This window comes from Rhinichthys klamathensis, unplaced genomic scaffold (genome assembly GCF_029890125.1).
Source record: "Rhinichthys klamathensis goyatoka isolate OS25496 unplaced genomic scaffold, OSU_Roscu_1.1 h1tg000191l_1, whole genome shotgun sequence".
Classification (NCBI taxonomy): Eukaryota; Metazoa; Chordata; class Actinopteri; order Cypriniformes; family Leuciscidae; genus Rhinichthys; species Rhinichthys klamathensis.
In genome coordinates, this window is record NW_026606717.1 from 6,984,321 (window position 1) to 7,005,048 (window position 20,728).

The following is a 20,728-nucleotide window of genomic DNA, read 5'->3' on the forward strand; positions in this document are numbered from 1 at the left end:
TTTAAATTGTAATTTATTCCTCTGAAGGCAAAGCTGAGTTTTCAGCATCATTACTCCAGTTTTCAGTGTCACATGATCCTTCAGAAATCGATAGGTGTGTTCGACTTGATGCGGTGCAGCGCAGACCGCTCGGTGTACGACATCAAGGTGAGAGTGATCGAAAGCATACGGCTCCGTCTGCCCTCTAATCGCTCTCACGGTACTTTGATGTCGTACACCGATCGGTCTGCGCAGCGCCGCTCTAATATGCAAAAAAAAAAAGTATTAATCTGAAATAGATTTTTATCTAACAATGTAAAAGTCAGTCATTTTTGATCAATTTAATGCATCAAAAATAAATTGATTTCATTTAAAATAAAATATTATTTAGTGTACAGTAGTGCAGCAGTGTGTGCATACATTTTATTTTATTTTCAGTTCAGCTTGTAACCTTAAAATGGATTTGGAAACAACTTGATTTAGTATCTTTTATTTGTGCAGCTACAATAAGTGAATTTTTTTTTTTTTTTTTACATAGAAAAAACAGACAATGGTTTCCTAAGGATTGAACTCCTGGTGTGTTGCTAAACGACTACATTCTGGAAGCGTGCAAACATTTGTAAAAACAAATGAGAAGTGAATTCTAATTACATTTAGAATCGAGTCACTTTTTAAAATCCACAAATAATTGAATGGGGGAATCCAATATATGCTTATTAAATCGGTGAAATGATGTTCATTTGGGAGAGAACGTGCGGGGTGGCAAAAGCACATCTACTCTGTCCTGCCTTTCTATTCATGTACCGAGTAACACTGCAGGATCCCTAAATAACCATTCGTCTGTGAAAACAATACAGAACTAACAACTGAACAACGTAAGCGAGAACATTTCTGCTGGTAAACGATACTTAGACAAACTGTGAGTGTGGCATATGGGTGGGGTGGGTCTGGGTGATGTAGTTGACGGGGGAGTGAGAGGAAGAGGGGCAGTATGTGGCATGGTGGATGCGGGGATGCGGGCCAGCACCGTGAGTCCAGGGCGTGAGGTAGTGATATGTTGTGGAAAGCACGGGCACGTAGGGCTCATAGCTGGGGTGAAGGGGCTGCTGGCCGCACTGCTCCTGCATCAGGGGGTAGAACACCGTGCCGGGGACCACAGTGGGAGGGCTTTCCATAGCCAGAGAGGTGCCTGAGGAGAGGAGGGCATGGGTGTGAGATTACAGTGTAGAATAGAGTGGTCTGTTTGAAAAGCTCAAGGCAGAGAGTGTGGAGGTTTGTGGTGGTAACGATAGAGGGACACTGACCGTTGCTGGGCACGTCTCCTTGTGGATGGGGGCACGTGCGGACAGGATCAGGGTAGGTCTGGGGAACGGTGTGGTCAGCGGTAGGAACGGCGCTCGAGTACGGCTGGAACTGAGCGTCTGCGGCCGGCTGCTGATACACCTGCTGCATTTGCACCATAGAGTGCCAGTAACTCTGCTGATACCACTGGAAGAAATACAAAAACACTCGTAGGGTCAGCCATTCAAGGGTGTGTACAATGGTGAATGAATAATTACATAGAATGCAAAAACAGCTCTGAAGTAAACTATAGTAGGATAGCCTGCTGCAAGACCATAGCAAATGTACGTTTATTTCCACTTGGTCCAACAGCAGTAGAAAACCATACATTTTTGCATTTACTTTCCAAAAGAGGAAAAAACATACATGTATATAAAACAAATTCTGAAACTGAATTGATTCAAGCTAAAAGAAACGCAAGTTCACATGCATACAGTTGAGGGTGCAACATGAACAACTTTCAGCTTTGCTGCCTTTCCGGATATCAAAATAAATGAACGTAGGATAAAGTTCAACACTCTAATTTTAGCAATAAAAATGAAATAGACGTAACATTTAAGTAAAGTCATTTGTGATGACTTGTATGGTTATATTTGGTTAAATCATCAGAGGTCAGTTGCAAAGACACTGGCAGATTAAGTCAAAATAATGCAAACATACTTTATGGATTTTATTCTAAGTATCATACCAAATTTTATGCAAACCTGCAATACAATTTGTTTCCCTTTGTGCATTTTTATTTATTTTGAGGAATATTGAATCCATTTTGTGTGAGTGAGAAGAGAAAAGACACTGTTTCCGAAAACAGCATATGTCTGGTCTATATTTGAGCAGCATACACATACATTTTACTGAAACTGAACAAGTGTATGGGTTCATAAAACAATCAAATATGAAAATGAACTGTACACGTTATTGCATTAACTGCTAATCGCTATTATTTTAATCTTTGGCTATTTTTATTGAATTTTCTTATTAAAAAAGTCATTTAAATGATATGACAGCAGAACATTTTATAAATAAAATGTAAATGATTACTACAATACGTTTCAGCCAGGCTACCTTTAGGGTGGATGGTGAATGAGAACGGATTAGCGCAAACATTAATATGATTTTTGTAAATAATGCAGTGTTTTAACTCCTTGTCACAGACATTTTATACTTCAAGCCCGCTGTCATTGATACGGTCTTACAAACAACTCTGTCCCTAGTTGAATTGTGCAAAAATTATCCACGACTTGATCTTTAAAAGGTTATTTTTCATTTTGTCTTTCTTAAAATCACACAAGACGTTTTAAGAAAAATATAGAATTTAAGGATATTCAAAGTTCAAGCACATTTCAAATCTTGAAAAAATAAAATAAAAATCAAGCATTTTGCTACTTTTTAAACAGCAGTTAATGAGAACTTTGCTGCTGACTAAACCATCAAGCTTGCATGAAAATGTTTAAAGTTATTGTAACTGTGTACCAATGTAAAAGGATTAATTACTAACAGACAAATCGCAAGCTTTCTTTTCTCCGCCCCATGAAACGTCAGAGCAAGAAAGCCTTAATTTATTATGTCCGGTTCGTGCTTTGAGGGTTTATGTCCACTGCTCAGGCCAGTGGCATAAATACTCTCAGCTTTTAGTTTTGGTGGCCGCAAAAGAGGTAATGCAGTCACTAAAATTATACTGCATTGGATTTCAGATGCTATGAGGCCTGCGGAGTTGCTTCGTCTCTAGGAGTTAGGGCCCACTCCACTAGGAGGTGAAGCATCTTCAAGGGGTGCACCCTTACAAGACGTTTGTGCTGTGGCAGACTGGTCTTCTCCGCATACCTTCATCAGGTTTTATAGCTTAGACACGGTTTGAACCCAAGGGTCCCATGTCCTTCAGGGTTAGTCCAAGTCTAGTAGAGAACAAGAACTCAACAAGAGGCTGTACACAGCCATGTGGGCAGGCTCTTGCCTTAGGTGTGGCGACGTTGAAATTAAGTTCCCATAACGTCAACGTCATGACACAGCATCGAGTTCACCTTGAAAGGGAACGTCTCACGTATGGACTTGGTGATGCACTACGTTGTGTCGTGACTTCCATACTTTGGGCCAATCAGATTGGCGCGTTTCAGACACCAGCTCAGGCAGAGGTCTTCACAGAGTCAACGTCATGACGCAGCATCTCTTTCCCCTCTCAGGGAACCGGGTTAAATATGTAAAATGTTTTTCTTTTGTGTTCCAAAATTGTTTGAATTGTGAAATTGTTAAACCAGTTTGTTCTTCAATTTCATATGAAGTATATTGTGGCCTCAGATGACAAATTTTCGTTTTTTATGTGACCTTTACCCTTAAGGCTCATAAGAATTTACTATTTAATAGTTACTAAATGGTTGATTTTCATAGTTAGCCTTTTATCATGCTGCTTTTGTTTTATAAAAGCCTCAATATGCCACGTGTTTTTCATTTTAAGCATAACACACATAAACCTTGCCTCATTTACTAGTGTGGGACATTACATAAGCTATAGTTCTCTAGAGTTGACAATGTGGCGATAAAAAGAAGAAAAACCTCACCTGTACCCCCAAATTGTAGTAGTACTGAAGCACTTTGCAATCTAGGGAGAAAACAAAAAAAAGGTAAAAAAACATATGCAGGATATAATTCAACAAGGAGGTGGTTCCCTCTGACCTCTTGGAAGGTCACTGCCATTGGGGTCATACGAGTAGGGTGGAGGAGGTGCCAAGGCGACTGGCTCTCCCAGCTCATTCACAAACCATGGAACTGCTGGAAATACAGAGGAAGAGTGTCTTGATTCATCATCTTGGCTAACATTTCCTAACTTTATTCCTCTGTAATAAAATACAGAAACTTAAAGGTGTATACCAGGCCTGCCCAGAACATTCTGGGGTGGCGGCTGTCCCGGGATGCTGTTGGGCTGCAGGGGGTTTGGGGGGGTCTGGGAGCTCCCAGTGGATGAAGAGGAAGAGTTTGAAGTGAAGATTGCAGCCGGGGCAGAGTTGATTTGTTGAGAAGAGGAGAGGACAGATGACTTCACAACCACCTGAAAAGATTAAGCACATGTCCCACCCGAAGAGGATGAACACAACTGTGTAACAATTTTATGAAAATCATGAACAATGCATGCCTGTTGTGAGTAACTGTAGGTGGCGACACCCTCTTGTGGCGACCCGGCACGAGAACTTCCTTCTTGAATGGTCTGCAAGACACATTAAAACTCAATCTGATCCGCACATAATCTCCCATTAAAACTCGAATTTTAAGAATTATTAGACAGCACATTTTTTTTGCACAGAAACAAATCTAATGACAGTCCCATTTTCTATATTCTCAAATGAAGGGAAAAATACAGTTTGGTTTCGGAGAGATTGTGCAGAGCTGTCAGAGCACATCTACTCCATGTTGTCCCATTCATTGGAACTCATGTCAGCCACAGTATTAGCATTTTGGTGGACATCTTTGACAAATGAAGAATTCTAGAAGACTGTACCAGATTGGTGGTAGACTCTGCTGCAGCTGCATACACTGATGGATTCTGATATCCTGCCTCTGCAATACAGAAACATGATGTTTTAATATCAAAGCACACACGATATAATGACAAGAGCATAATGCTGAAATTTTCTAGCATCCAAGCCGTTAATGAACTAACCTGCAGCAGAGTAGATGTACTCCTCGGAGTAATCACCTAGTCCAGACAAACAGTTCAAATTAACCATCATTAATCATAACACAACATATGGGCTGTGTTAAAGCCTAGTGAGCTGCCAACCAAAACAGCACTTTTGGGCATCATAGACATAATTCCAAGGCAAAGGCTGTTTCAAACTGTAGCCAGTAAAAACTTTTGTTGGAATTTCATAAAAAGACGGTGTTACAAACTCACTCTGCCTCCCTACACACTTATTTTGAATGTACCCTAAGCTCCTAAGGAGACATGGTGATGAAAAAACAAAACAAAATGTGGGTAGTTGTCAGTGAGTTTTGAACGAGCCATGGGGTATTCAGAACCAAACCACATGCTTATGCAGCGACTCTACACTTGCTAGGTTTTGGCTGTACCTTGGTCACCAGCAGTATTCCTCTCATCAGGGTCCTCCTCTGATGATGTCATGGTCTGTTTGCCTGAAGGAGGGATTGGACTGGGAACTCTTGGCACCCAGTAAGCAGTGGCCCCTGAAACCATGGGGCTGGACACTGCTTGACCCTTCAGATACACACACGGACAGAATAGTGATCTTAGCATCAAGGCCCATTCACACCAAGGACAATAACTATAAAGTTTTAATGATTCTAATTCTACAAGAATAGTGAAATCCACACCACAACTATAACAATAAATGGTAGAAAAACTAAATCATTGGATTCCTTTTCTAGCTGATGAATGATAAAAGCATTAACAGCCAATCACTCAAATTAAAAAGCTCAAGCATTTAAAGGAGCAGAGTGCCCTTATGATAAACAGAATATTATGGTGCACTGGTATGGACGCTAATATGGTTATCGTTATAGGCGTGAATGGTTTTAAAATCCCAACTGTTACTAAAGTAGAACGGTGTCTCACCCGTATTGGGGAGAAGGCACTCTCATCAGTCTCCTCAATCTCATAGAAGGTGATACTGCCCTCCATGTCTTGGGCGTCCTCTCCTGGCTCAGGAACACAACTCAGACACTCTTTATTCAGAGAGTGCATCTGCCTTCGACTCCTTCTATACATACACAATTTGAACTCGTTTTGCTAGCAGTTGAATTAAAAATGTTTTCGGGGAAAAAAACAAAACAAAAACAAACCAGAAATATTGAAAATTATGCTATCGAGTTAACAGACAATTTTACAAAAACAACTAATTGAGTCGGTTCCGATACAGTTGAGCTGAAAAAAAAAACTGTCTGAAAGTTGCATTTGGTGGTTAGTTTGTGTATAAATGCAGGTTTTGCCCAATTTTTCCAACTTTTGACTTAATTTCTCAATTCTTAAAGAATTCAGTATTTTTGTAATTAAATATTTGGTTGGTTATCACTAATCCTCTTTCTGTTTTGTTGCAGACCATTATGCTGACTTAAAAGCAGTACAAAATCAGTTTGAGGGAGTACCTCTGAACCCAAATGCTGCCTGAGAAGTCATTGGTTTATTGGGTAGCGAGGCAACAAGTCAGGCAACAGCTGCCTAAGCTTTGAGAACCAGCATTCGATTATGCCAGGGGTGTCCAATCCTGCTCCTGGAGGGGCACTTTCCTGCAGAGCTAAACTCTGCTGGATTACGCAATCACTCATACTTCATTGCTTTTCCGAGAAATCACTTGATTTAAAAAGGAAAAAGCTGGAAGTAAATCATTTTGAAAATGTATTCATTGCTGTTTTCTATGCAACAAGCTATCAAATGTGGTTTTGGCAGGTTGTGAGGTAAACTTAAAGGTACAATTTGTATTTATTTTTTAAGGGAAAAGAGAAAAAAAAGTTGCCCCCAAATTCCTATTTCAACAGGAAATGCATGTAAATATCCTAATGTTCAGAACCCATTTTTTGGGGAAACTGAATAAACCAAAAAAATTAAATAAATATATTAATGCAGTTACACAATAGATTGATAGATTATATTGAAGATAAACTGTAGTTTGTCTCATTTATAGCATTTATATGTTAAAGTAAATGCTTTCCTACCGTGACCTGAAAGAGTAGTTATCAAAACTCTGGTAGCAGCGCTTGCTAGGACTGGGATAATAGGCCATGTCTGGTCCAATAAGATGGTGTCTGTTCAGGAATCGGCCAGAACTTCTGACAACAACAGATGTGTGGCAAAAGAACCACACAAAAATAGATTCATGCAATGAGTAAGGGTAGGACTTATGATACACATGTATGGTTAAAACAGGGGTGCCCAATCCTATTTTTGGAGATCTACCTTCCTGCAAAGTTCAGCTCCAATCCTGATCAAACAACTGAACCAGCTAATTAAGATTCTCAGAACAACTTGATTAGGGATGTCCCGATCCGATCAAGTGATTGGAAATCGGGCCCGATCACGTGGTTTCAGACTCGATCGGAATCGGACGTTACCTCCCGATCAGGATTCGGATATATATGTATATATATATATATATATTCTCAGTATTTTTTAACACATCAATAGTTATGCGGTGGCACAGGCCAGTGACACACTGGCTGCGTGGCGTGCGCGTCTCAGCTGCGTGGCGTGTCCGTTTTTATTTCTTATTTTTATTTTATATGTTAACAGGTTAGAGCTTGCGGAAAACGCCTGATCGGGACATCCCTAAACTTGATAATTACAGACAGGTGTGTCTGATCAGGGTTGGATCAGGTAGATCTCCAGGAACAGGACTTGGTTAGAAGATACAACAATAAACAAAGAACCTTAAAGAATAGTGTCTAACCTGGGTGGTCCGTACCCACGCGGTGGTCTAGGTGAAGGATGGGGTCGGTAGTGTTCATAGGCCAGGCCTGGTGGTGGTGGAGCGGGACCGTGCACCCCTGGAGAACGGACAGGATGAATGTTTCCTGGCCCAGGCTGCAGGCGGGGAGGTAAGCCAGGCTGAGGATGACTGAAAGATACTGCCATCAACATCTCCTTACCACGAGGCTTCTTGAAGAACCTTCGGCGTCCGCGCAGCTCGGGGTCTTTAAAGAGAAGAAAAAAAAAACCTTTCATAACCTGATTGTTGTCACTACACCAAATCATTATAAATTGAACAAAATCTCATAATTTTCAAATCACCAGATAACAAATTAATTAACAAAATATGCAACTACTATAAGTACATCCAACCTTACCCGGATACATACAGTATATTTGCGTTAATCAGTGTGTACTGTATAGCAACTGCTTAAATGTAAACTATATTATTGCCCAGGGATATATTTAAAGTTGTGTATATATAGTACATCCAACTTTATATGCGTACATACTGTACTCACGCGAACAATTACACACTATATAGCAAATCTCAGCTGTATGATTCTTTGTCAGCGCAAAAAACGTAAACTGTATTATTGCACAGCTCAATATATAAAGTTGTATTCGCATACTTGCAAAACACTCACAAAGAATGATATACTATATAGAAAATCTCAACTGTTTGAATTGTCGCAAAATGTATACTATTAACGCACAGCACTAATCTGCTACATGAGACTAAGTCATGAAGACATCAATATATTATAAACCAACACAATTTTCAGTAAAGCTGCTTTGAAAATGTATATTGTGAAAACTGCTATATAAATATAGTAGTCAACATTTGAACTGGATCAAAAAAGTTCGAAGTTGTCCTGAAACAAGAACGGTATTGTTCAAAATTCATGTATAACTTCGATGAAAGGTTTTGATCCACTTCAAATGTTGACGACTACTGTATATGTAACTTGGCATGATCTGTTAATGTGTCCTGATAACTCAGTAATAGACCTATACATACTACACAGTATATGTCAAGCCAATATTTGGCTATTTTGTCTGATATATAATATATAAATAAAATAAGTGTTATTTCAAAAAGTATATCATTACTTTATGCAGTTCATTAAGATTAACACTATCATTGCATATTCGCATAAATGTTTACATTTTTGGAAAGCTCTGTAAATGGACAATTTTATCCATATCTAATACGATCAAATACTCAAAATAAGAAATCAACTTAATGATAAAACTCAAGGAGTGTACAACTCAACACAAATGAAGTTGGAAAGAGGCAGACCTAGTTCTCCAGTGTACTGCTCTGGATGGTTGTAGGAGTTTCCCTTTCTGCTTGGTGTGATGTTCCAGGCTGGCACAGGGTTCACTGGCTTCAGATTACTCAAGGAAACCAGGTGCCTAGAGGAGTTAAAGAAGATATTTAGAGATTCTCAGGGACATTTGCCTGTGAGAAATCACAGGTGAACATAGCTTACTTTTCTGCAAGCTCCTCAATGAACACGGTCACTGCAGTGGTGTGACTCCCTACTTCTTGAATGAAAGCATTGTAGTACTTCCCTTTTGGATCCAAGCGGACCTGGGGGGTGGGGGGGGGAGAGAAAACATGAGTATGATGGGGGCTGTGGGGAAATGGGCTTTGTTTGATCAAATGAGGTGTGACAAAAGAAAAATGGTACTCCAATTTGCAATAATGTTAACACTTAAACCTGATTAAAGTTGTCCCACCTGACACTTATCTCCTAAAAAGTACTGTCTGCCAGCAAACACCATGTAATCAGTCTTCTGTAGCTCTATAACACAGGATTATCACAAAAGCACATCACAGTAAAACTGCACATATTTAAAAAAAAGAAAAAAAAAAGGGAAGATATACATGTTAGAGATAGCATCAATTAGCTTAGTCAAACCACCTGTTCTGCTCATAAATTATATGTTTAATTTGCATGTGGTCATATTCTCAATGATATTTGGGGTGAATCATAAAACATCAGCCTCTTTCAAACATAGTCTTTACTGGTATATTACCGGTAAGAGATCATGTGTTGCAGGACCTTTTCAAGAATACCAGTAAATTGGTTCCAGCAAATTACCAGTAAGGGAAGTTGTAATATTACCAGTAATGTGCTCTGTGTGAATGCGGAATGAAGATTACCGGTATGATCACGTACAAAGTCAAAACGTGCTGACGTAAAAAGTCTAGATACTATTATGCCCTTCTCGTGTTTTTAAGAGAAAAAACGCTTTAATCATCCCTTAAAGGTGGGATCAGTCGTTTTTGAAAAACACTTTTGGCCAATGTTGATATTTGAAATCACCAAAACAAACACACCCCTACCCCAAAATGATCTCGCCCCTAATTTGATAGCTCCACCCAGACAACGACTATGGCGGATTCTGCTGTACCTGCCGTCTGAGGGTAAGTGAAAGCAATGTGTTACTATGGTAATCCATGTCGAATGCATTTTAGTAGTAATGTGTGTTTTAACGCATCAATGGTTCAGCTCTGTTTCACGAGGAAATCGACGGTCAACACCCAAAGTTATCATTATCAACTCGATAGCACGACAGTCCTAATAACGAATATATTACAACTATAAAAAGATTAGGGGGTTATATCAATCACTAAATGAGGAACCAAAGGAAACAAACATTAGGAGTATATTATCTTACTTTTCAGACACACTTTGGGAGCCGACGCTTGAGGTTTAAACGCGCCATGCTTATAGGTGTCTTTTTCAAAGCTGAATCGAACGACAATATCGCAAATGAAAAAATTTTAAGTTCCGTTTTTTTTAATCTGCCATCTCTTTCTGTTGTCGTTTGGCTAATGTCTGCTGTGTGCACTGAGCGCTCTCTCCTCCCCATCATTACTAGACATGCCCCTTACTGCTGATTGGTTACAAGTGTGTTTTGGTAGTCGGCCTGACACAGTTTTCAAGTGTTTTTCAAAAACTACTGATCCCACCTTTAATGCCTTTCACTGAGACATAAAAATTCTCTCAAATTGAACAGTGAAACTGAAGCACTTTTCATGCGGGCGGATCAAGACAACGGCACAAGCGTTTAAAGATCACTTTCGATGACTGACATCACAGAATTGACCAGTATTTTGGAGCTAAATGGTGTCTTACCGGTAAAAAGCCGTACCACCAAGAAAAATAGCATGAGTTACATTCAGTAAAACAGTTACTATGATGTTTTTTTTTACATCAGCAGTGCTTTCTATTGAATGGTTTAACATGGGAATCAGTATTATTTTAGCGTAAGAGTCATTAATGCTCTTAAAATTTAACTGAAGTAAAGTAAACCGACCTTTGCGGCTGTCTTGCCACACGTCAAACTCTACGTTGCGGTACAGCTCTGGCTCCAAAGCCTTTAGTACCTTGTACGGCAGAACCAGTTTTCCTGAACCTTCTGTGGCCTGGAACAAAGAATGCATGTCAAAAACTGATGAAAGTTTAACATCTTAATCTTTTAAATTATGGTCTAAGCCACCTTCTGGTCCTCAGCTCCAGCCCTGGATTTGTCTTCTGAGCGGCAGTGACCACTCGACTCCCATTCTTCTCTGAAACAAGTCATGCAAAGTACATACACTGGCATTTTTCCAACAATAAAAATCCACTTGTTTTTTTTTTTTTACTTTGAATTGTTTGTCCAATTGCACAAGTAGTAAAAACTCATGTTGTTTAAAACTCCTATGGTTTTCTTGTGGGAATGTTAAAGAACGTTTACACTGCTCTTTTCTATAAAACTTTCGGCATAGTGACCAGCAGTGTTGGAGAAGCTACTTGCTACTAGCTGTAACTTATTAAGCAACTCTGTCAAGCTACTCTTTTTGAAGAAGTACACTACCATTCAAAGTTTTGGGGTTGGTGATATATAAAGGCTGGTTTTATTTGATCAATAATACAGTGAAAACAGTAAAAGTGTAAAACATGAACATTTAAAATAACTTTTCTATTTTAATATTTAAAAAGTAATTTATTTCTGTGATGACAAAGCAGAATTTTCAGGATTCTTTGCGGAATATAAAGCTCAAAAGAACAGCGTTCATTTAAAATAGATTTTTTTTGCAACAAAGTAAACAAGCTTTAAAGCAAGTTAAACGCCACTTTTATTTAGGAAATATGCATTAACAAATTGAAGTATTAATTTTCCTAAATTCTCAAAGTTATCAAAAAATAACTAATCCTAAAAAAAAACTAAAGCGTATAATCCTTTTTTGGATAAGCAGTAAATTAATTTCAAGTATTGTTTTTTTTTTTTTTACTTATTTTGGAAGGATCTCAGTTATCACATGGGTTAGAAATATAATTGCACAAGTTGTATTGACTAAATTAACAAAATATGTTTGTGTGTGTTTGTTTTGGTGGGGGTTTGAGCTTGTCATCCCCAGTCACTTTCATTTTATAGTAAAGAGCAGCTCAGACATTCTACTTAACATCTCCTTTTTGTGTTTCTGAACATCACACAGAATTGAAATTTTTGGGTGTACTATTTCTTTACAATCTATACTTGCAAGGCATGTGAGCGTTCAACATTTTCCCATAATGAAACCACTTTGCATTTGTGAGATAATCAAAAAGAAAAAGAGGTGCTGTTTTCAAAACCCCCCCCCCATACCCAACATCAGGCCACTTGAGGGAGTGAATGAAAATGAGTGAGCGAATTCAGACACTGAGTGCACCAGCTGCAGCTTTTGCATAGTTTGTACTTGCCATTTAATAATCATTTAAAACTTTAACTGGCAGCTCTAGCTCTAGTAGTAATGAAAAGATTTAGTCATGGAATCTATGCATAAACATTAATTATACAATTTAATAATGAATTAAAAAGGAATTTTTATCTGTAAGATATTACGCTGTAGCCACACTGGACCAGCGGTTTGAAAATGGATGGATGGATGATTCAGCTGCGGGACCATCGTCTGGCGAGACACAGGAATTCATTCAGCGTAACTCAGTGCATTAAGGTTATTCTATAGCTGTTGAGTGTACAACTGTTGTACACTTGTTATTGCGATGCATTATTGGATTAAATGAGTGCACTCGATAAAATCCACTATGGTTTCAGACACCACTACATATGCCTGTTCCCTCAAATAGTGCCCAAAATAGGGTATAGGGGGGGATTTTGAACACAGACAGAGAGAAAGATGAAGGAAGACAGGAGACAGCCTTAAAGTTTGCTACGAAAGAGTCAGGAAACAAGAGAAGACCTCTGAGGCCGGTCTTCTGGGGTGTCGTAGCCAGCGTCCTCACTGCACATGGACTGGCTGTTTCTGTATCGTCGTCCCCCTCCTTTGAATCCCTCCAGCGCCACCTGCAGCTCTTCTTCCTCAACTCCCAGAACACGAGAGTATAACAGTTCATACAACAAGGCTGAAAAAAATGAAAAATGCCACATACAACATTCCACTACTGTGGTAAAATTACAATCAAATCCAACAATCCAGAACAAAATGTTCACCATTTGTGATTGTTCATGATGTATCACACAAGGAATCTTGTCTTGATGAACTGCTAACTCACCCTGACATAGTGCAGCATCCACTGGATAGGTCTTGGGGTAAACAATGTCATAGTGGCCGTTGTTTGAGCAACACAGCAAAATCTGTGGGGTGGAATTCAAGATGATAAATGTGCTGGGAACCATAATAAATGATGCAGAAATGATGCAGTACTTAATCAACAAAGCAATGCTTAAGCAAAGCAGCAAAAAAAAAAAAAGAAAGAAAAAAAGTCATCTTATTTCTTCACATTACAAAGGAAGACCAACTGGTGGATGGAAGCAGAACAGAATCTGCATGAATGCTGCCAACCAAAATTTGATCTCAGCCTCAAACATCCCACCCAGTGATGCATATTCCCCTAGTTTTAAAGACAAGGCTTAAGCTAGACCCAGACTACAATGCATGTTTCAGCCGTTTTAACTGAAAGCAACTTGCACTGATACATCTTAAAAATAAGTCACTGCCATTGTTTTGTCTCAAGATGCACACCAGTAATGTTTTTTCTAACATTAAAAAAACTACTTAAATGTCCTAATTGAACTAAGGCCTAACACGGGCTTAAAGGGGTCATATAATGCCATTTTTGTACAAGCTAGTATGATTCTTTAGGGTCTAAATTAAAAGTTTGTAATATACTTTAATTAAAAATTCTCATTAGTATTGTAAGAAAACACTTATTTTACCTGGTCAAAAACAGCTCTGTTTTCAGCACGCCGTTTCAGTGCATATGACTTTAAATGATAATGAGCTTTGCTCACCCCGCCCCTCTGTTCTGTGCGTACACCGTTTGTAACACAATAACACAATAACCATAACGCGTTGTTCAATATAAACGTGGGATTATGAATTATATTGAGAACATCATACATAGAAAACATGCCGTAATGTACCCTAAGTGTAAACCTTAGACGCATTCATTGTGAAGCGTGCAGCTAGCGATTTGCAAAGATTAATATAAATATTAATATAAAGTTTAATAAAACGTTACTCACTTCAGTTGTTCTAGAGGTTCAGCCGGAACACGAATAGCTGGTACTGATCCTTTTTTCATGAGCAGCTTCTTAGCAAAACCAGCTCATACTGACCCTCGTTTATAAAGCAGTCGGGTGTGAAATGATTCGCGCAAACATGAGAGCATTGACGTTGCTCGTGGGGAATATTCCCTTCGAAAACAAACTCAACCACTGCGTCTTTAGCGGTTCGGATTTAGGAACATTAAAATGACTGCTGTGTTCATTATTACACCCAAGAACAGAACACCACAATCGCTTAGACGCCATTCTGCTCATAGACAGTGCTCCAGCATATCAACAATGACCGCGCCGGTCCGCGCAGACTATGATTGACAGCTCTCACGAGCGAGGGCGGGTCTGTGTTGAAACGTTGCTGTCAATCAACAATCGTGGGAGGGCCTTCCGAGCGTGTGACGTCACAAAATCGAACGACTCGATTTGAGACAGGAGAAAACATATAAGGAGATTAAAACAAAAACACTGGATGGATTTTTATCATTTTATGATGGTTGTGTACAGGCACTGCCAACACACATTTCAGTACAATCAACTTGTAAAAGTGCATGTACCATTATATGACCCCTTAAAGGCTGACTATACTTCTGTGTCGGACCTATGCCGGAGCCTCTACGCTGTAGGCAACGCGTTGGTTTTCATTTATACTTCCGCGTTAATGCGCAAATGCATGTGAAACCCGAGGGAGGGGTTCTACAGTAGCAGACCAATCACAGCGCTTGTGTCTGCGTAGAATTGACACGTTGTTAAATTTTTGGAGAGGTGCACGTCAGGGTACGCGTGCTACACACAGCCTACGACGTAGCTACGGCAGGAATTCAACGCAGAAGTTTAAATTGGGCTTTAGTCTAAGCCCTGTCTGTGAAACCAGGCCAAAATAACTAGTGCTGTTGGCTTAAAACAGAATCATCCGTCACTGGATGGTCACTATGTAACTTCTGGAGTCAGGGGTCCAGCTTCTCATCCGGGTACAATGAGAGCGTCAATGGAAAACTTGTAGCTTAGGTTCATGACATCAAATCTTTCATAAATGTTCAAATAGCAGTAAGAAAGAAAAATACCCACAAACTTAACACTGCATGCTGCTTTCCGTGACACAGTAACTACAGTTGGTTCATGGTCAAGTAGGTGGTTCATGGCCAGATAAGTGAAACTGAATTAGAACTAAACTCTAAATGTGAACAGAGAGTTAACACATTCCTCACCTTAGGCAAATTGTCTTCCTCTGCAATCTCAGTTGGCGGCTTACCTGGATACCTGTAAATGACAAAGCACCGCCTGTGCCGAAAACCACTCATATGAGAATTTGGGCCCAAAAATCACACATTTTAAATTAAATTACATTTGAATTGATTCAAACTGATATAATTCAGATGCATCACAAAACAAAGGAATAGTTTATCTCATTTTTACTTTAGGGCTATTTTATGTTTTTTCTTCCATGGAACACAAAAAGAGAATTTAAGAACATCCTCTTTTCAATATAAAGAGAGTGAATGAGGACTAGGACTGTAAAGCTCCAAAATACCCATCTCTTAAAAGCGGTCCACAGAACTTGAGCACTTTATTCAACATCTTCTAAAATCATATGGTAGCTTTGAGTGAGGTACAAACCAAAACACAAATCCTTATTCACTGAAAATAATAATTGTAGTGTAACTGACTTTAGGTAATGATGTACTTTTTGTAGTCCATTGATCTTTGGTGGATGGGAAGATTAACAGTTTTAACAATTTTTGGTCTGTTCACCACACAAAACTATCGCATGGCTTATAGACTACTTTAATGACCTAGGCTATTTGTCATTTTGGGGCATATCAAAGAGGACGGCCAGAATATCCTTCAGAAATGTACCTTTTATGCTCCACAGAAGAAAAATACTGGGTTTGAAATGACATGAAAGTGAGTAATGACACTTTTCCTTTTTGGGTGAACCATTTCTTAAAAAAAAAAAACTTAAAAAAAAACAACAGTTAATCAAAGAGAATATAGAAAGTAGTGTTTCACAAAAAAACCCTCTGGATTAAGAAAAAGTAGATGCAAAGCGTACCTGTACACTAAAGACAGTGCTTTTATTTCCACTTGTCCTGTGGTTTCCTGTGAAATTTGGGATATTACAAGACAGTACATTACAATCATATGTCAGTTATTTTTGTTTTTTGACACAGTAAACACCTGCCCAATCATTAAACTACAACAATAAAACACATAATATGCCATGTTAATATTTTTTGAAGATGGAAAGACCCTGAATGCAAACCGTGGGGTCTTCCAAGCGTTCCAAATACTTCTCAAAAGATCCTTGAACAAACTGAAACACATGGTAACCACAATAAGACAACATGTTATAAATGTTTAGTGTAATGACAGTTTGTAGGCCTACTAAGGTTTCATTGATGTAGTCTGAATTCACTCACAGGTTCAAAGTTACATCTGTTTGCCCTCATGAAGTTGGCACACTGTTTTCTTATTCTTTGATGGTAATTCTGGGAGTAGTAAAGCTTATGACAAAATAAAAACATCAGTTCAGCAGCATATTGTCACACAAAAAAACAACAACGGGCAAGTGAAGAGGTAAAATCATACACATGTCATTCAGCTACTCGTTTTAACAGCCATGCTACAGCATACACGGTTTTTAAGCATTAAAAGCATGTTTCACAACATTTGACTATGACACAAAAATGTACAGTTTGAGCTTATTTTAAGGTATATTTATGGAAATTACCTGCTCAGAAACAGCTCGAAACAGACAGGACGCGTCTCTCGCCATCATTTTTCGGTAGAGCCCGATGCTGGCCAGATACTCGTCCATGTTTACAAAATATTTCTTCAAGGGTTTCTGCATCTTCAAGAAATCATAAATAAAAAACAATACATATACAGAGCTTCACGGCTTTCCGACTAAAAACGAAAAAACAGTGAAGGTCGAAAGTTTCCTTTCGGCTTGAGAATGAAACAGGTGCTGCAAATGAAGCCTGATTGCAGCGCATCACTGTCGTTTGGCGCGACTTTAGATTTAAAAAACTTTGATGGTAGATTCAGGAGTGATGGTTTCGACAGCAGAAGCGCAGAGATTTTAGCTAACAGTTAAAATAGCATTGTGACACTGGGGATGTCTGCTAATACTCGCAAGGCCCCAAACTATTATAATTCATACAGTCTATTTAATTTCAGTGGAGTTTGGTGATACTCCCTCAGCATTCAACAGGTAGGTGCTCTACTCATCAGTTTCAATTAAAATACACTTCAATACAACACAACAAAAAATATGAATTAATGAAAATTACTTGAAAAATATAAGCTATTTTTATAATGTCTTAACAGACAAGGGGCTCCTTTTATGTAGCCAAATGTTACAAGGTTACAGTTTATGGCTAACGTTATCTATCTGCAATTATCATGGAAGCAATCTTACTCACAAAAATTACCTAAACCGACCACAATTCCCTCAGTTGCAACAAATTACCTAAACCGACCACAATGCCTATTTTATTCAAGTTTGGAAGCTTGTTTCCGCCACGGAATAAAAATAAATAAATAAACTGCGATCAATTTCCTCAGAATTCTGAGGGGAAAGTCAGAATTGCGAGTTTATATCTCTCAATCCCCCATATATAGGCATACACATATACAGTTTATAAAGATATAAACTTGCAATTGCGTGTTATAAAGTACGAATTGCAAGATAAAAAGTTCGAATTGCCTTTATTTAATTGTTCATCTAGGGCGGAAACAATTAAGCTTCCATATATTTGCGATTTACATGGACTAGTCTAGAGGATAAACATGGACTAGATCCATAATACTGTTACCGTTTTGACGATAAACCATGATAAAATCGTTTCATATATAGACCATATTTGATTAGCCTACCGCAATTTGAAAGACTCACGGTAAATACTGTGCAGCAAACTTAGCAACAGTCTCACACGTGCTAAGGGACATTGTGATCGTGTGAATTAATTATATGGATGTATTTTTTTTAATTGAACGACTGTCTTCAGAAACGTATTGATGCTTTTTTCTTTTCATCCTATCCTCCGTTTAATGTATAATGTAATAATAAACTATTGTACAGCCGTTACCAGGGAAACAGCTATTTCGCTTTTCCCTAAGCGCCATCTACTGTCTGTCAGAGTTCAGCCTGCAGCGGTAGGCGTTTCAGACCTTTAAAAAAAAAAAAAAAAAATTTACAGTCTATGGTTCAGACCATTGCGAGAATATTTTTTATGCACTATTGTAAATTGACCAGTTAATGAAAAACAAGCTAATGTGCATTATAAAATCTAAACAATTTGGATAAGATTTACGGACCAATTATACTATGGCTAACTCTAATTTATAAATTTGACACATTCCTTTTCTTTAAAATGGTTTAAGGCTGAAAAGTTCATTACAGTGTCATTCTATAAAACGTTTTTGTTATAACTTAGCTAGTGGGCCTGTATGTCACCAAACAACTTAAAAAAAAAAAAAAAGTAAAGTCCGGCCGTCATAGTTAGGATAATGTTATTATTTTATTGTTTATGAAAACCCAAAAATTCATAGTGCTGCTAATTTTATTTGTTGTTTGTTGGTTTTCGATATAAAACCAACAACAACAACAAAAACTCCGTTAAATGCTTTAGTGTGTGTATAATAGTATAGGCTCGATCCGGTTCCAGGCAGTTTTTATTTTTAAAAACAGTTTTTATTACAGTGATAATATTGACCGCGATTATTTTGGTCACTATAAACGTGATATTAAATTTTCATACCGTTTCATCTCTAACATGCGGACCTTGTGACCTAAACACCCTGTAAAAACTGGAAGTAGCCTAAAAACAGAAAATATCGTTCAAGGTAGGCTACCTTTTACTAACTGCAAGTTAACTAAGGCTATAACCTTTTACTAACTGCTAGTTAACTGTAAGTTAACTTGCCACGCTTTAATACATTCTATGGAGTTTAAAAAGACATATTGTAATTTTACTGTATAAATATTGTAAGAAAGGTATAGCCTATGTTTTGGAAAAATGTATTGGCCTATTTATAAGACTTACTGCGCCTTTGTGGTAAAATAGGGCTATATTATTTATTTAATCAATCGCTATTTGTAAAAGAATGAAATTAAACAGTTATTTAACGGTTACAGATTTGAAAATCAAAAAGGCGGGAATAAAGAACCTAAACGTTTTTTTTTTCAGGACGATATGGTTCTAAATAGAACCCCAACTACGTGTAAAGAACCTTTAAAGCCACTTCATTACTGTTTTTCTAGAGGTCAACACAGACTGTCATTCAACACACTCAACAGGTAAATGATGAAAATTAATTTCTTAAAATGTCTATTATACATTTTAATTTCAAACTGTATCAGGTTTCCTACCAATAATAGAACCTGTGATCAGCTCTGTTCAGTTTAGGATACTTCACTCCTCTTCTCCACTAAGTGACAGATATATTGAATTTATGATCCATAATCCATATTATTAGATTTTTTTTTTTAAATTATTATTATGCAAAAACATACCCAGTCACACACACACACAAAACATTAAAGCAGTCCCATTACTTTTTATGTCACTTTTTCCTTTTAACATTGTAAAGGGTTCACATACTGTCCGTTTTTGCTACTTTTGGCCTTCATAAACATAATTATTTTTACATAAACAAATGGAAGAGACACACTGTCCCACTACCTCATCTACCGAGAGAAACGTCCACACAATTACACCAAAATGATGGACTTCACCGACACCAGAGGATTGTGAAGATATTGCATTGGAATGTGGTCTTCATGACAACTTTTTTCTGTTTTGGTTTTTACTTCATGTATTTATTCATGTTCAATGTCAATTGTCCTTTATTAACGCATTCAGCTAATAACTTGTTGGCACTCTTTTGCTATTTTAACATAAAAAAATAAAAGTAACTGCTGACACAACATGCTGTTGCTGTTTTTTTTTATGTTATTATGAGAGGGGTAAAAATTATATTAATATATCATTTAAAGTATTAAAATAATATTTATAATACCAATATTATTAATATAACTATATTAATGAAAATAAACCGTTATTCAAAAGGTTATTTATAACACCATTAAGGTCCTATAGCACTTTCAAAGCATGGCTCTTAACTAATTTTGTGTTCGTGCTTATTGCTCTTTTACCAACATTTTACGCTCATTCGCACATCTTTTAAAAGACTATTACACTCACCTTTCATCTAAAACCAATCAATATAGGCTATGCCTAGGCTATAGCCTAAACACGATCTGTTTTAAATCTATTTTGACCACTCTTTCCAGCACAGCATCAGCATAACAGACACATTGACTAAAGTAACCAATAAGAGAAACTATCAAATGTGATTAAAGGTTCAGGAAAATAACTCTGCTATAAAAAATGGTTCTAGACAGTACTAAATTAGGGTTCTTCAGCTTTTAACCAT

General features: G+C 37.8%; 1 protein-coding gene across 1 annotated transcript; it reads right to left on the bottom strand.

Annotated features, from left to right (window-relative positions):
- Nucleotides 1-476: 476 nt before the first annotated feature.
- Nucleotides 477-17,492, bottom strand: alg13 (ALG13 UDP-N-acetylglucosaminyltransferase subunit). The gene is made up of 25 exons (XM_056262246.1): nt 17,019-17,492; nt 16,708-16,791; nt 16,551-16,601; nt 16,341-16,387; nt 15,496-15,568; nt 13,282-13,363; nt 12,969-13,131; nt 11,246-11,315; nt 11,063-11,171; nt 9,476-9,540; nt 9,226-9,326; nt 9,033-9,148; nt 7,909-7,953; nt 7,710-7,806; nt 6,979-7,089; nt 5,882-6,026; nt 5,380-5,524; nt 4,970-5,005; nt 4,808-4,866; nt 4,445-4,516; nt 4,183-4,360; nt 3,988-4,083; nt 3,873-3,913; nt 1,284-1,467; nt 477-1,168 (listed from the first exon to the last, which is right to left on the bottom strand). The coding sequence occupies exons 1-25, from the start codon at nt 17,136-17,138 to the stop codon at nt 888-890; spliced, it is 2,571 nt and encodes an 856-aa protein (XP_056118221.1). The 5' UTR covers nt 17,139-17,492; the 3' UTR covers nt 477-887.
- Nucleotides 17,493-20,728: the final 3,236 nt, after the last annotated feature.

Excerpts from the sequence above, each read along its gene's own strand:
- alg13 (XM_056262246.1), bottom strand. The coding sequence starts at position 17,138 with ATGCAGAAACCCTTGAAGAAATATTTTGTAAACATGGACGAGTATCTG. Across the intron at positions 9,149-9,225 it reads ATTGAGGAGCTTGCAGAAAA|GCACCTGGTTTCCTTGAGTA; the intron begins GTAAGCTATGTT and ends TAACTCCTCTAG. Across the intron at positions 6,027-6,978 it reads AACTACTCTTTCAGGTCACG|AAGGAGTCGAAGGCAGATGC; the intron begins GTAGGAAAGCAT and ends GTGTATGTATAG.